The sequence below is a fragment of the Mustela lutreola genome, chromosome 2 (genome assembly GCF_030435805.1).
Source record: "Mustela lutreola isolate mMusLut2 chromosome 2, mMusLut2.pri, whole genome shotgun sequence".
Lineage (NCBI taxonomy): Eukaryota > Metazoa > Chordata > Mammalia > Carnivora > Mustelidae > Mustela > Mustela lutreola.
Genome location: NC_081291.1, coordinates 109,643,429 through 109,658,926, shown reverse-complemented (window position 1 = coordinate 109,658,926; position 15,498 = coordinate 109,643,429). Strand labels below are relative to the sequence as shown.

The following is a 15,498-nucleotide window of genomic DNA, read 5'->3' as shown; positions in this document are numbered from 1 at the left end:
CTGACAGCATGGAAACCTCAGAGTTTAGACACGAGGAGGAGAAACACTTTTTGGAAATGGTTGAACAGATAAAACCAGAGACATAGACACATAATCTTGGTGCAACCTGGAGTGATATGAAATAACATGTTATACCAGTTGATGTGCAAACACAATGATTTAAATAGAAGGTAAATATAAAGCTGTTGCCAAAGAAAAGGAATTTCTGATCCAGGACATACTCTGTCTTCTCTTATAGGTTAAATAATACATTATGGGTATTGATTAATGGCAATACTATTAAAGGTTCAGAGACAATTTGCCAGAAACACACAAAATAACAAAATTAATACAGGCAAAAAATGAACTTCTCAGAAATTTCCTTATTATTAGTTGAAACATAAGAAATACTCATTTTTTTAAGTCTAAAATGGTCAAATGTAAACAAACTCATGAGGTTTGAACAAACTCCTGAGGTTGGCTGGGAGACATGAAGATCCCCCATGAACATTTCATGCGCTCACATGAGTGTCATGACCACACACATTTGCTGAAGTGGTTTCCTTTCTTCAGGCTTGAAGCCCATGATTAGTCTTTACATCACACAAAGAATCTTACATCTTCTAGTGTTCCCTGAATGCAGACAAGAACCTGGACAACTTTATGTGCATTGCCAGTGATAAAGACAGGAGGAGTAAGATGGGGAAATCAAGAAGAGGGTTCATTCTGAGACAGCATCTATCTTCCTGAATCGATTTTAAAGGGAATATAGCTTTTCAAAAGTAAGCATATAAATTGGTAACATATCTTAGGCATTTGAGAAAGGTAAAATCACTTTCTTCAGCCACTATCATATAATGACCATGTAAGTAAAATAGTCATTTTAGAGGTTACTAACCCAGCTTCAAGGCATTATAGGAGTTGGTAGGCAGTTTCTTAAAACTTCCCTAAGAATGTTTTGACAACAAAAAATAGTAGTGAAAGTCAGTCTCCTGATTTTACCTACTACTTCTTGGCAATTATGGGAAGTTTCACTATTCTCTTTTCCTTTTTACTTTCCTGAAGTCTGTAGCCCAGAAATTTTAACATTCCCAGAAAGTTATAGGTAGGTCTGGTCTCAAGAACTATTTTGTTCTGATGTGACTCGGTCATCTCTATTTTTAAAAACATAAGAAAGGACTTTTTTCTTTTTCTTTTTTTTTTTTTTTTTTTTTTTGCCTCTATACCCAAACCCCTGCCAGGGCCAGATACAGTGAAAATATCACTCCACCTCCTTCCTGGAAGACCTGAAATTATTCACCTATCCTCTAATGAACCAACCTTAAATAATTCCAGGTGACGACTCCAACACTTCCCCATTTTTCCTGTTTTAAACTATACAAGCCCCTATTTTTTCTATTCTCCACATTCAAGCCAAGAATCGTCCTCTAAATTATGCTGTAGAGGAACGCTGTCTGGGGTAGGCAGCTTCCAAAATTGCTCTCTGCGATTGCCACCTCTTGGTATTCATAATGTTGTTTAAGTTCCTCCTTCAGTGTGGGCTGGACCTACTGACTCGTTTCTCATGAAGAGAATACAGCAAAAGTAATGGGATATCACTTGTAAGATGAGATTATTAAATATAGTGATCTCTCTCTCTGTTCTCTTGCTCACTCTTGTGGAAGCGAGCCACCACACTGTGAACTGCTTTATGAAATGACGTGTGTAGAAAGGAACTGTGGATGGCTTCTGTCCAATAGCCAATAGAAAACTAGGACTCTTAGCCCAACCACACACAAGGAACTAAATCCTGCCAACAACATGCAAGGGAGACTGGTGGCAGTCCCCTCCAACTCCAGTGCTGAGGGAGCTGCTGTCCTGGCAGACCTTTGATGGCAGTCTTTTGAGAGGCCCTGAGCCAGAAGATTCCACTCAGTACACCTGGATTTCTGACCCATAGAAATGAAAAATAATAAATAGTGTTATTCTAAACTAGTAAACTTGGAGGTAATTTGCTACACAGCAATAGATAATGAATACACTCTCCTTTCATGCAATAATACCTACTTTAATTTCTGAAATTCTTCAATAAGACTAGATTTCTGTCCAGGCGACATTCTTGCAAAAATGGTTCCATTCACCAGAATCTGAAGAGAAAAACAACTATTGCAATAAGATTAGGATGAGGAACACCTTTTAAGTTAAAGAACAGCCCTGAAAATCATTCCTGGCCTCTGTTCGAATATAGCCTTGGGAGGTGTGTCATTAGCGCAAATGTCAGGACAGGGAGAAAGGGGACTCAGTGCTTTACTTTTCAGCTTTCACTTTCATCCCCCATCACGATTTTATGACTTTCTTCCAGGCCATTTTTCTGAAATGGGATAACCTTGAGTTAATAACTGGAAAGCAGCAGAGCATATGGGACAAAAATGCTTTAGGAAATACAGTTCTTTCTACTAAACACCATCCCCACAATTGCAGTACAGGTAGAGGAAAAACAACAAATGAGGAGTAGAGAACCAAGGTTCTGTTCTCAGCTCTGGTCCAACTAGCTGGGCAAACATTTCACAAGGGACCTAACCTCTCTGAGTCTCAGCTGCCCCATCTCCTCAAGGAGGAACTCCACTAACAGCTTTCTGGAAGCCTCTGGGGTTGAGATCCAATGGTCCTTGACTGGTAAGGCGACAGAATTTTCAAGAAACTGCTAACAGATGGTTGCTGCCCTCAGCTTGTGCTTCACACTTATCTCCTTCACACTGACAGCACAACCCTGCACAGCACTATTTTTAAATAGACACACACAGGACAAGATAACAAATGATTTTGAAAATAAACCATGAAGCCTTTGTTTCCTGCTGCCGTAATTTAAGAATCCAGACAGGACGGGGAATAGAGCTTAGCCTGACATTGAGTTGGTGGCTTTTAGAGAGAGACTGACCCACAAAACAGGCAGCACATTTGGAACTATTTGGAGATACTCCCTGCTAGGGAGGGAGAGATGGAGGAAGCCTGAGGTTGGGCTGGCCATGGGGGTGAGAAGCTGGACCAGAGCTCAGACTCTGAAGAAGGGGTCATGTGCATATGTGGGACCAGGTAGGTCTGGGGAACTTCTGAAGGGACAAGTGCCCCTTTGGGGATGTATATTCCCCAAATCTGAGACAACCTCACTAATTATCACCTTCACTACTCTCTTCTTTTTTGACTCACTAGTTTGAGGCAAAACAAAACACTTCATTTCACCAGTACTTACTTTTGGAAGCAAGCTGTTGAAATGCTGAAATATCACTTGGTATGATTTCCCACTCATTGCAAAATGGTAACAGCTCCCTCTTGCTCCATCAGGCATTGAACTGTTCCCAATGTTAAGGTATGTTTCCTAAATTCAAAAGAGCATGGTTTTCACATGGGTTCTCAAGGAATGTTTCTGCTTTCCTATGTTTTATAGAAGGAAGTATGTTTAAGTTATGTAACAGTGGGAGGACCAGCAAATACATAACGTATAATTGTTCATGGAACGTAGATACAGATGAAGAAGATGCTTACAATGTCCTCCCCAAATTATATGAACATATGAGACATTGACAACATAATGCTTGGGATTCTGTCCCAGGAGATAATACATGCATTATCGGTCTACTGAGAAAATCCTTCCAAGGTATCACTTAGCAATTCCAGGGAAGAACAGAAAATATTCTTCCCTTCTCTTTCTTCTCCTCTTCATGCAAACTAATTTTCTAAGATCTTTTACTATTCATTCATTCATTCACACATCATGCCGCAATATCTTTTCTGTAAAAAAGGCAGACTTCTTCTTTGGAGCCTAATTCCTTATAGCACCTGCCTTCTCCCCACCTCAGCAGGTGACACATTCCTTCACAGTGGCCAGCATCTCTTGCATACCCTAGGTGTCATTGCACCAGTTTGACTCCTTCGCTGAAACCCTTCTCTCCTGTCCTCTGTATGTCAATGTGTCCCACCTGGCTCAACCTCGAAAAAGAGCTCCCAGTGAATGCATATGTATTCATCATACCCACAGCTGATCATGCTTTTTTTTTTTTTTTTTTTTTTTTTAAGATTTTTATTTACTCATTTGAGACAGAGAGAGAGAACATGAGCAGGAGGAGAGGGAAAAGCTGACTCTCCACTGAACAGGGAGCTCAATATGGGGCTTGATCCCACAACCCTGGAGATCATGACCTGAGCCGAAAGCAGATGCTTAACCATCTGAGCCAGCCAGGTGCCCCGCTGATCATGCTTTTTAATGCAACATTTCTCGAGGTCTTTACATTAGTGTAGGACTCTGAGTTCAAATGGTATAAAAGGTGAGAACTTTTTTTTTTTTTCATTAGAGGGATCCATCTGAGGAAAAGCATTTTTGGGGGGGAAGAAAAATATTTTGATGTACTGAATTAGGAGGCAAAGTGATAGAGCCCTCCCTTTGCATTCCCCCATGCAAAACAGCCAATAAAGGATATGCTTAAAGAATTCTACATGAGGGGCGCCTGGGTGGCTCAGTGGGTTAAGCCGCTGCCTTCGGCTCAGGTCATGATCTCAGGGTCCTGGGATCGAGTCCCACATCGGGCTCTCTGCTCAGCAGGGGGCCTGCTTCCCTTCCTCTCTCTGTGATCTCTTCCCTTCCTCTCTCCTACTGTGATCTCTTTCTGTCAAATAAATAAATAAAATCTTAAAGAAAAAAAAATTAAAAAAAAAAAAAAGAATTCTACATGAGGTAAAGACAGAATTCCTTTTATTTTCACTGAAAAGCTGGAGAAGAAAAGTGTGGTGGGGAGCCATGGAGGAGGAAAAAGCCTGAGACTGTGATGTGACTTCTCCCAGCAACAACTAAAAATTCACTAAAGGTATTACACAGGTGAATGGGTAGTGTGAATGGACTATTTGTTAAAAATTAATGCAGACTGATCTCTAAAAAAAAAAAAAAAATTAATGAAGACTTGAGTTTTATCACACAGTGCAATTGAGGCAAAATGTACTGACACAGAAGCAAGTGAGTTTGCAAGGAAATAAGCACCAGAAATCTGCAAAACATAGAGAGAGCTGCCATCTTTTACAGCCAATGCAAAAGGGTTTGAGCCAAGTAAGGGCAAAGTCACTCTGTACAGCTGTGCAGTTTGTATACTGAACAAGGCCTACTCTACACTTAACAATCCAAAGGGCTGGTCAGTCTCAAGGAAGGGAGCATTTTTATAATTTGCCATCTGAAAACCACCTCCTTGAACTCACATGTAGGCAGAGGCATTACACTTAGGGATGGGATGTCAGGCTGCAGCTCATTTTCTTCACAAAAGATAAGAAACTTGCTATCTAGAGAAGCCCAACACCTGTTAACTTTATGTCACAGGCACAGCACAATCTAAATGCCCATGGTTCTGGGTGCAATCAGACAGACTTAAATTTTATTTCCCACTCTGCAACTTGCCAGTCGTGTGTCTTGGGTAAGCCTACCTTGCTGGGCCTCAGTTTTTTCATTTGCAAAATGAACATTTTGTCAACTGTATAAGCTAACTGTGAAAATCAAATGGGAAATACGGATGTAAATTATTGGTTCTCAGCCACTATTGCATATCAGAATCTTGGGGAGAAGTGGGCTGCTGCAAGCTCCCAACACAGAGATTTGGATTTAATCAATAAAGCCTTGGCACTGGAAGCTTAAAAACTCTTCCAGGTGATTTCTTTGCACAGCCAGGGCTGAGACGTGCTAGTGGAAATGCTAAATGCTTTGCAAATTGCAGAACTCTGGACAGCGGTAAGGGGTTTCGACTGTGGTGATTTCTAATGGTGAGAGAAGGTTGCTGGGACCAGGGCTATATGCCATCAGGGCAGGCCACCAAGGGGCCTTCTAACATTTGCTCACATTCTTCCTCAGGCCATTCTCTTGGTTCTCGACCAGTTGCCAAGTCACAGAGGCAGGAACAAAATCTTCTGGTTCATTGGCTTCAACAAGGATCACCTGGCTTCCTCTAGGAATCATTTCAGAATTCTTTGCCACAGTAATAGCTGTTTGAAGGTTGTCACCTATATGACAAAGAGAGTTAGCTTGCTTCTGTATTAATCTCTCAGCAGCAAGAATTGAGCTCTGCCTCTTCTGAGTGTCCGTACTACATTGCTGGTGCTCTTTGGGGGCATTTCCCTTTTTCTGCCTTATTTTATAACCATTTGGCAGCATCTCTTGCCCAAGTTTGTCTGTCCCTAGTGGTGAAAAACTATGTCTGAAGCTCCCTCCCATAATAGCATCATGTCCAGAACATTGCATATTCCCAACACATGCAGGACTGAAGAAAGACATGGTTAGACAATTTATGACAGATCTCAGGAGACTGACAGCCCTGAGTGGTTGAAGGTAATATGGGCCCACTCTGATAGCATGGGACCATCTTGGGGATCCGGATTGCTGACAAGCAGAGAACAGAACACTGAAAGCTGTGCCGCTCTTGGATTAGATCAGCATATGACTGCCTGCTCCACAGCCCGAAGGATAGTCCAATAGAGTCTTTACATCCTTTACACAGAAGTCTCACTGTGGTTCCTGGTGATCACATATCTATTCTTATGTTTAAACATTTATTATGAGCTGACTAGCATTGTGCCAAACCCAGGTAGGGAGAGGGGACATGAGACAAAGAGTATGAAGTATGGTCCCCGCCACCAAAATATATGGTCATATTAGGGCTGCTGCACTTATGCCCGGGTAATGGGAGCCCAAGATAACAAATGACAGCTAAGCATTTTTCCTTCTACCTTAGCCACCTGAACCCACTCAGCTCACATGGTCTTCTCTGATTCCTGGGATACATTGAATGTTTCAGGCCTCCAGAAACACACACCAGTAATCATCACCGTCCTGATGCGGGCTTCACTCAGTTCCTTCAAGACTGGTTTCGTTTCCTTTTTCAAGCGATTCTCCATTATGAGAAGTCCCAGAAATGTCAACTCTGACTCTGCTTTCTCTCTTTGGATTCAGGAGAAAATCAATTTTAAAGCTTATTTATGTAGTTTTGACAATTGAACTTTATTTCTTCCTTTTAAAAAAAATTTGTTTTATCAATGTAGCACATGCATATGTTTTAAAAATCGGAAAGAAAGAACCCAAAGCTTATGATGAAAACCAATAGTCCCTGTCTCCAGACACCCTCTCACCTTCAGCTTCCCAAAGGAAAGCACTTCTATATCTTTTATCAACTTCTCCCAGTTTCAACTTCATTTTTAAAAACAATGTGCTTCTCTACAACTCTTTGTTGTTTTTAAAAACTTTTGTTTTTAATGTGCTTATCTAACAACTCTTTTGTTGTTTTTAAAAACTTTTGTTAATCATATATACATGCCATATTAATCATATATATATTTATTTATTTCAAAGAACTTTTTTGACCTTGTAATTATTTTAGACATTGATTAAGTATGTACTGCATATGAAATACTATGGTAATAGTTGAATATGGAATCACTCATTTCAACCTTCATCTGTAACCTCCAGAAATTACATGACATCAGCCAAACATTTGAAAAGTTTTCAGAGTTTGAAATTGGAAGCTTGGAATCTAACTGCGTCACAATCATTATGTGGGACAACTCCTCAGGAATGGAGACCTTTTAAAAAGTAAATGTGGGACCAAGATCTCTTCCCTAATCTTGCATAATTTCTTTTTCTGTCCAGAGAGGAGTTAAGATTGAAGAAGGAGAGGCAGATTATGGTCAGTCAACCCTGGTGCTGGGTCCTGTCCCACCTCCATATTCCACAGTATATGACAGAGCTGAGTCACAGCCTCTCAGCTTCCACAGGGTGAAGCAACTTCCCTCTCCTGCCATCTCTCTTTCTGGTGTGGTGTAGACTATACTTCTTCCATCTGCTGATTCAGCTGCCTCTCCTCCTTCCCCCACCCACCTACTTCACATCTTACAGAAACGTACAGAAATCTCTCATCTGTACTTATCGCTTGTCTAGTTTTCTTTGATATTGTTTCTTTTCTATCACGTTGGTAGAACTGGGAGGGAGAGGAAATAAACACATGAGAAAGAGAAAGATCAGAGTTGGATGTCCTGGTGAAAAAATATAACTCAAACTTAGATGGGAACATGGTGAAGAAACTTCTCTCTGGAGTAGAGAGCAAGTTACTACATCTTCATTCAAAAGTCCATTCACCAAATAACTACTCTGTTTTAGACCAAATAGTAGGCACTTTGGTGAATACTCAGGTAATTAGATATGAGTCATGACTTAGTGACCTCAGGAGAATATTATAAAAGAAGATCTATCTAATACAGATTGTGCTAAATTCCCATCATTTAACTTCATGAGTCTCTATTACAGATTGGACTAATATTTTCTAATTACCTAGAACTAAAAGAAAGATCCAGAAATCTTCTCACCAGTTTATTCTGTTTTTGATCTCTATTTTATGACTCTTCCATCTTTCACCAATTCAGACACTTAGGCCTCTTGTTACTCTGCAACATTCTCAGCAAGATCCTGTGTCAGGGCTTGTACTGCTCTTCCGATTGCCTGTAGTGCCCTTCCTCCGGATAGCCACGTGCTTTGCTCCCCTACTTTATGCATTTCTTTGTTCAAATGTCACCTCCTCAGAGGACTCACTGATCACCCCATGTAAATTGGCATTATTATCTATCTCCCCTAATTAGGATATAAACTTCTGAGGGCAAAGATTTTGTTTTATTCACTTCTGAATTTTCAGTGTCCTGAAGAGCATCACACAGAGTCAAGCTCAATAGAAATTTGCTAAACCAGTGAAAGAGGGAATTTTGAAAAAGTACGGCTTCTGCTTTCTAGTTTGCTTTTTTTTTTTTTTCCTTAAAAAAAATGAAACTCTTCTAATTCCCTTTTATGATACCATTTTTAAAAGAAGCTTTTGATTTTCCTGATTGGGAAACTTTGCTAAATATAATTTGATTGTGCTAAAACTCAAAACACTTTTCCTTTTCTCTGTTTGAAAATAGTAACTAAATTTTAAGAAGCATAATAGGGGGCTGATATTCTCTATGAAAATATGAGATGGTTGGAAATCTAGCACATTATATCATCACTTTCTTATTTTGTTATATTTATAATAATAGCTATCTCATTAGTTACTAGTATGTGGCAACTGGGTGATGGCTATCCTCCTTGTCTAAATACATCAACTTTTTTCTTCACACATAACCCTAGCTTTTGTTATTAAAATTGTTTTGTCTTGAAAAATTACAAAATCCTGTGTGTAATGGGTCTTCATGCTTGCTTAAGAATAGCTAACACCTTGAATATTAAATCTGACAGTGCCATTCATTTATTTCAAAATGATCTTTGCAATTCTATTTAGAAGATTAAAATGTCATGGTTGAAAGTCTCCTTGAAGATCATCCCATCCTACACTTTACACAGCATAAAGAAGAGACAATGATTCCATTAGAGCAAATGGACATAGGTTGCAAATAGTTACCCTGAACCAAGGATATCCACATCTTATGTATGCAAAGGTGTTAATTGAATATAAATGAGGGTCTTTCGATCAGCAACACAAAATCAAAGATAATAATGCATAGATAATTTGTTATTCAATGTTCCACAGTATTTCACTATTCCTTTGTCTTAGACAATTCAAAAGTAACCTTTAAAAACTGAGAAACATTAAGAGAAAAAAAAAGAATCTGCAGATTATCCTCTAATGGAGATGATTTATACCCTTAATGTAATGAAGAATGCTGAATTCTATTTCATATAACTCAACTTGCACTCAATATCTCTCCAGAACTGAGGGAGGTGTACTATTGAGCCCTGGAAGAAGCCAGGTCTGAAGGATGCTGAAGGTCCGTCACAGTGCCCATTGTCTCCTTCTTTCAAGGAGATGGGACCCCAGTGAGTCAGCCACATAATGTTCCAAGGCTGAAGGAAGGTCAGCTATTTTTGATGGGATGTTGGAAGGTAGGGCAGAGATAGCACACTGACGTCTGGGAGTCAGGAGATCTGGACTGCCATCCTTGTTCTACCTCTAACTGGCATTGTGACCTCAGCAAGTCTTCCCCAGTGTGGCTTAGAGTCACCTATCTCCAAATTAGGAGATTGGAGGAGATGAGTCTCCATCTCCAGGAGGCTTCCCTGTGATTTGAGCTGCCCTGTCCGTCTCCAGCATTCACTTACTTGATGCACACAGAGCCTGCTCTAGTGCTGATTTCTGAGTTCCTTACCGGGCTAAATTCTGTAATTCTGAAAGCTTCTCCATCTTCAAGTCTTTATGGGCAAGAGCAATAACACGGAAGCCTTGTACTGTATAATTCCTCAGTTTCTGTGGGAAATCTTTGGGTACTGTCAGGTGAGAGGAAAGAGGTAAATGTAATATCACATTGAAGGCTACCCAGCTCCTAAACAAGACTGGGATCCAGTCACTGTGCCTTGTTTTAACAAATCTTTTTTTTTTTTAAGATTTTATTTATTTATTTGACAGAGATCACAAGTAGGCAGAGAGGCAGGCATAGAGAGAGGGGGAAGCAAGCTCCCTGCTGAGCAGAGAGCCCGATGCGGGGCTCAATCCCAGGACCCCGAGATCATGACCTGAGCCGAAGGCAGTGGCTTAACCCACTGAGCCACCCAGGCGCCCCTGTGCCTTGTTTTAAAACTCCAGAAATACTTTAATAGAAAAACTAAAGCTCCAACTAAAAGTCACTAACAACTTCATCAATGTGATCTTATTATTTTGACAGAACGCCAAAGCTACACTGGTCATCAACTGGGTGTCAAATCCCCTGGCTAGCTTTAATAAAGACGGCCCTCAGGACTGGGTCTACCTGGGTAAAACAAGGGAAACAGCCAATCCTCTAGACTAGAAGTCAGCAAACTACTGGCCAAACCCGGCTCATTACTTGTTTTTTAAAATAAAGTTTTACTGAAATGCAGCCATGCCCATTTGTTTACCATCTATGACTACTTTGGAGTCACAATGGCAGAGTTGAGTGGTTGAGACAATACCATGTGGCCTGCGAAACCTAAAATATTTTCTACCTGGCTCTTTGCAGAAAAGCTTGCCAATCCCTGCTTTAGATGACAGATGATACAATGCCAACATTTGTGTATTTTGGCATAATAGTCATAACTACTGTTAAAATACTTACAAAATCTTTATGGTTTGTAGAATGCCTATCAGGGTATTAGAAAGAAGCACAGCATAATGGAAGTATATTGTGGCTTAGGTAACAAAACACCTAATTTTTAGTCTCTACACTACCACTAACTAGATCTCTGACCTTGGGCTTGTTAGGTCTCTCTGCTATACTTTAATTTCCCCATCCATCGAATGAGGGGATACGGAACTCTATGTCCCCATTCAGCTCAGACTTTCTGTAGTTCTAAAATGTTCCAGGAGGCGGGGATTGAAGAAGATCCTGGCTCTCTCTCTTTCTTAAATACAGAGTCCTTATTAGCCTATGTCAAAGATCTGAGATAAGAACAATAAGAAAAACTGAAAGTTCTACCAGAAGGATGAGAGGTGAGAAGTGACAGGCTCAAACCCTCACAATAGTCATTGGCAATAGTCATTGGTTAGAATTTCAAGAAGATACTCACTTGTATCTGTGAGGGAAAAAAAAATTAAACAGCGAAATATAGGACATCAGTCTGTGAAGGTTAGAGTGATAGAGGTAATGAGAGCTCTGAGAAAGATCAAAGTCAGAAAAAAAGGGCCCGCTTCCAAGGTAAAAATGGCTCTAAGTAGGAGGCAGAAGTTAAAGCAATCATTTGCCGAATCTAGAATTGTGTGCACAAGTTGATGGTTATCAGCAATCATAAGGAGAATATAGATGAAAATCAGGAGAAAAAGACCAATTTTATCCAAATGAACTCATTTGAATGCAACAATATTCTTACAAATCTGGGCTGCCGCTTAGAGGGTGCATATATTTATAAGACTAAGAAACAATACAAATCAACTCAAAATCTGTCCCAGAAAGATGAAATTGCTATGAAAATGATCAATTACACTGCTCTAATACCACCTAATTTACTCCAATCACTTTTTTTGGTAAGAGATTTATCTTGTCTATATTCTCCTTCCATTGATCTGCACAAGCTTTTACGTGGTGTCAGCCCCCAGAGGGGGCAGGCAGAGTACCCCAGCCGCAGGATGAGTGCAGGGTCCAGACCTGTCCCATTGGTTCCCAGTGCATGCTCCTCATTCTTGCCCTTCTGGAGACCCTTATATAGCTTCCTGTTTTGGCTCCTGATGGCTGCTTCATATGTCCTTCCCTGATACCCCATTGTGGTTAGACTTTTCTGGATGGACCGAAGTCAGATATTTACTCTCTGCCTTTCTGCCTTGAAATTCTCAACCTCTGCCTTATCAGATGTATTCATTGATTCAGAGTTGTGTGTTTAATGTATTTGGATTTCTAAAATATTTTACCTCCTAAAAGAGAACAGGGTCAGTTAAATGAGTACCTGTTTCAGGCTTGCAGAACTTGGCCAGCATCTCTGGGGCACCCTTCATGTAGACATGGAAGTGATCCTCCCCGGCCACCTGAGTGACCACAGACATCCTCTGCAGACTTGAGGAGAATGGAAACTGGCGCAAGATGGCTATGGCTTCCACAGGACTCTGCGAGAGCACCAAGAAAGGGGAGCTTAAGATGCCTATAAGTGAAATTTAGCAGGTGCACACCAACAGGGTTTGCTCTGCAGTGAACCCAGGGACATAACAAAGTGGTGTATTTGTCACAACATTGATACTTTTCTGCCTGTCTCTAAGGTGATTCCCTCATCAAATTGTCTGGTCTGCAGGGCCCTTCCCCATGGCTGCCTGGGGAAATCCTAATTATCTTCCAGGCAAACTTAACAGGTCACTTCATCTGTGATGCTTCTCTCTGTCTCAGAAACAGTATTCACTCCCACCTCTGGACCCATGTAGCTCTTTCCTCAGCTTTTATTAGAGCACTTGACACATTGTCTTGCACTTATTTGCACCTATATGGATTTTTCTACCCACCCATGTATTCCTCCAACACAGAGGCCAACACATCTAGCTCTGAATTCACTCTGTCCTTTAGCACATAGCATAGTGCTGTAGCACATATAGGCACTCCATGAGTGTTTGTTGAATAAATTAAAGGACAGATTCATTAATAAATTAAAGGATATATTCATGAATTCATTAATAAACTAAAGGATATATTCAAGATATATTCAGGAATAACCTATGCATACTGTTAGGAGAAGGCAATATAATAGGAATATAAAAATACGTGCAAGTCCAGAGAAATTTACCAATTTCAAGGAGAAAAAAACCATTTGATTTAAAAAAGCAAATCATACCCAACTGGCTTTTGGTCCTGGTTTTATTACAATGTTTGAATCTGACATCCCAAATTTGCCATAGTCTGCATTGCAATCTTCCATTATCTGTTTTAAAATGAAAACATTCATAAAATTCCTTAGAGAAAAATAAGAAGAAAGAAATACCTCTCATTTGTATAGCATTTTAATCTTTTTAAAGTTTTTTTCACATGTTTTCTCTTCTAGGTCAATTATCTGAATACCATCATTGTCAAATTTCTGTTGCATTGATTAAGATTAAGGACCTTATTGTAGAATGTCAAAAAGCCAGAAATATTGTGAGTACCATTTAAGTAGTAACTAATGGAAGAAATGTTAGCTATAGGCCAATGGCTCTTCCTAATTAGTATGTCTAGTAACTGGACAAGAGTTTAAGTAGAGATCTACCTCTAATAGAGCTGAGCACATTAGCCCTCAGATAAACATGATCTTGAGATAAATATAGGGTTATTTCTTATTCTATATTTATGTTACAAACAAATTGGTTAGCTAGAGAATTAGCAAGTTAGTTGTTAGCAAATTAGAATGCATATTTGAAAATGGTTTGTATACCTTGGATGTTACAACAGTGTAAGTTATATCATCTGAGAAACTGATATTAACAAAAAATATGGAAAAGGCCATCCATTGTACAAATCTGTTGTACAAGTCAGAAAATAGGAGACTACATCTGGCCTTTGTTCTTTCACTTACTGTTTAACCTTGGAAACATTACTCCATTTCTCCAGATCTCAAATTTCTCCTGAAAAATATTCTAATATCCTTTTTAGAGCTAAAATTCTTAGAGTCTACCGGGATGTTTCCCCTCCCCCTTATGTTTCATGAAAGTTTCCTAACCACCAAAGGATATTTAACTGGAGGCTGCTTCTCACCCAGCTTTAAACTCAGTGAATCACCTTGTACTTTCATGCTTTGTTTGGGGTGGATACCACTGTTCTTAAAGACAATTCTTCTTATAGAGCTAATACTAAAGATTTATGTTCCCATGCAAGACCCCAACTTGTAAGTAATTTGTACAAATAGATCAAACCCCCTCGATGGAGAAGAGTCACTGTCAGAACCAGGATCAATGTCACATACAGTAAATATTGACCCTAAGAAGCTCATCATTGTGTCAGCTCAAATGATGCTGCTAAAGACATTGATTATAAGGATTACACCAATTACTCCCCTGTAAGATCCAGGAAAGTGATCACTGCTTTGTCTTTATGTCAAAAATTTCTCCACAACACATGCTCGAATTTTAACTTCCTGATATCAGAAATTTCCCTGCTAACTAGGTTTCTTCTTTCATTACTTTTGCTTCGAGAAAGCTGCTCTTTTCTTACTCTCCATCTTTAAATTCTCTCTTGTGAGGTGTATTTCACGTCCCTGCAATCATTTGTTTTCACCCCTTCACCATTCTGTTTAAATGCTGTCCCAGTAGTTGATGCATCACTGTCAGTAGCTTTAAAATTTGTTTTTTGAGAGCAGAATAATGTAATTAATTAAATAGTGAATGAATGAATGTGTGCCTTCCACTCATGGGGCACTTTACAATGCAAGCAGCCCCTGTAGGGTCATAAGCTCAATGCTTATGACAAGTCTGTGAATGAGGCATCATTATCACAAGAGCACACATGAAGTTAACAGACACAGTCTTGGTTCCGGTTTTGGGGTCACAGAGCTAGAAAGTGGTGGAGTTGAGAGGCCTGCCTACCATGTCATGATGGCTACCAGGATGGTTTTGTACCCTTCAACTCTCATTCACACTCACCTCAGAAAACAGCCAGTTGGAGTGGGGGACTTCCAATTTGGTGTCTAGACCTATACTGTCTAACACAGTAGCTACCAGCCACTTATGGCTATTGGTATTTAAATTAATTAAAGTGAATAAAATTGAAAATTCAGTTTCTCAGTTGCATAGCCACACTTCAAGTAATAGATAGTTACATGGGGCTAGTGGCTACCATGCTAAACAGCACTGCTTTAGACTACTGTTTCTCTGAGGGTGTTGAGCATCATTGTACCATATTTTGGCCTGTCAAGAGTTTGTGGTCAAGTAGGCTTGATAAACGCTGCATATCCATAGTCACTCTTGAATATTCATAATGTGCCACAATATATCAAAGAAATTCCATAGTTAAGAAATCCACTTTACTTTCTTAAAATAGCAGTTCCCTTAAATTATTTGATCGTGGAACACTTTCATGTTGCACTCATTAATAGAGTTC

At 39.7% G+C, this 15,498-nt stretch overlaps 1 protein-coding gene across 3 annotated transcripts in view; it reads right to left on the bottom strand.

Moving 5' to 3' along the window:
* The window catches only part of ATP13A5 (ATPase 13A5), a 103,332-nt gene that overhangs the window by 30,923 nt on the left and 56,911 nt on the right, over positions 1 to 15,498 (bottom strand). For all 3 annotated transcript variants that reach the window (XM_059163123.1, XM_059163124.1, XM_059163125.1), the window contains 7 exons: positions 13,265 to 13,351; positions 12,395 to 12,551; positions 10,153 to 10,270; positions 6,801 to 6,925; positions 5,831 to 5,991; positions 3,209 to 3,334; positions 2,026 to 2,105 (listed from right to left, as the gene is read on the bottom strand). In XM_059163123.1, the coding sequence (XP_059019106.1) occupies positions 2,026 to 2,105; positions 3,209 to 3,334; positions 5,831 to 5,991; positions 6,801 to 6,925; positions 10,153 to 10,270; positions 12,395 to 12,551; positions 13,265 to 13,351 (854 nt within the window). The remainder of the gene's footprint in view (positions 1 to 2,025; positions 2,106 to 3,208; positions 3,335 to 5,830; positions 5,992 to 6,800; positions 6,926 to 10,152; positions 10,271 to 12,394; positions 12,552 to 13,264; positions 13,352 to 15,498) is intronic.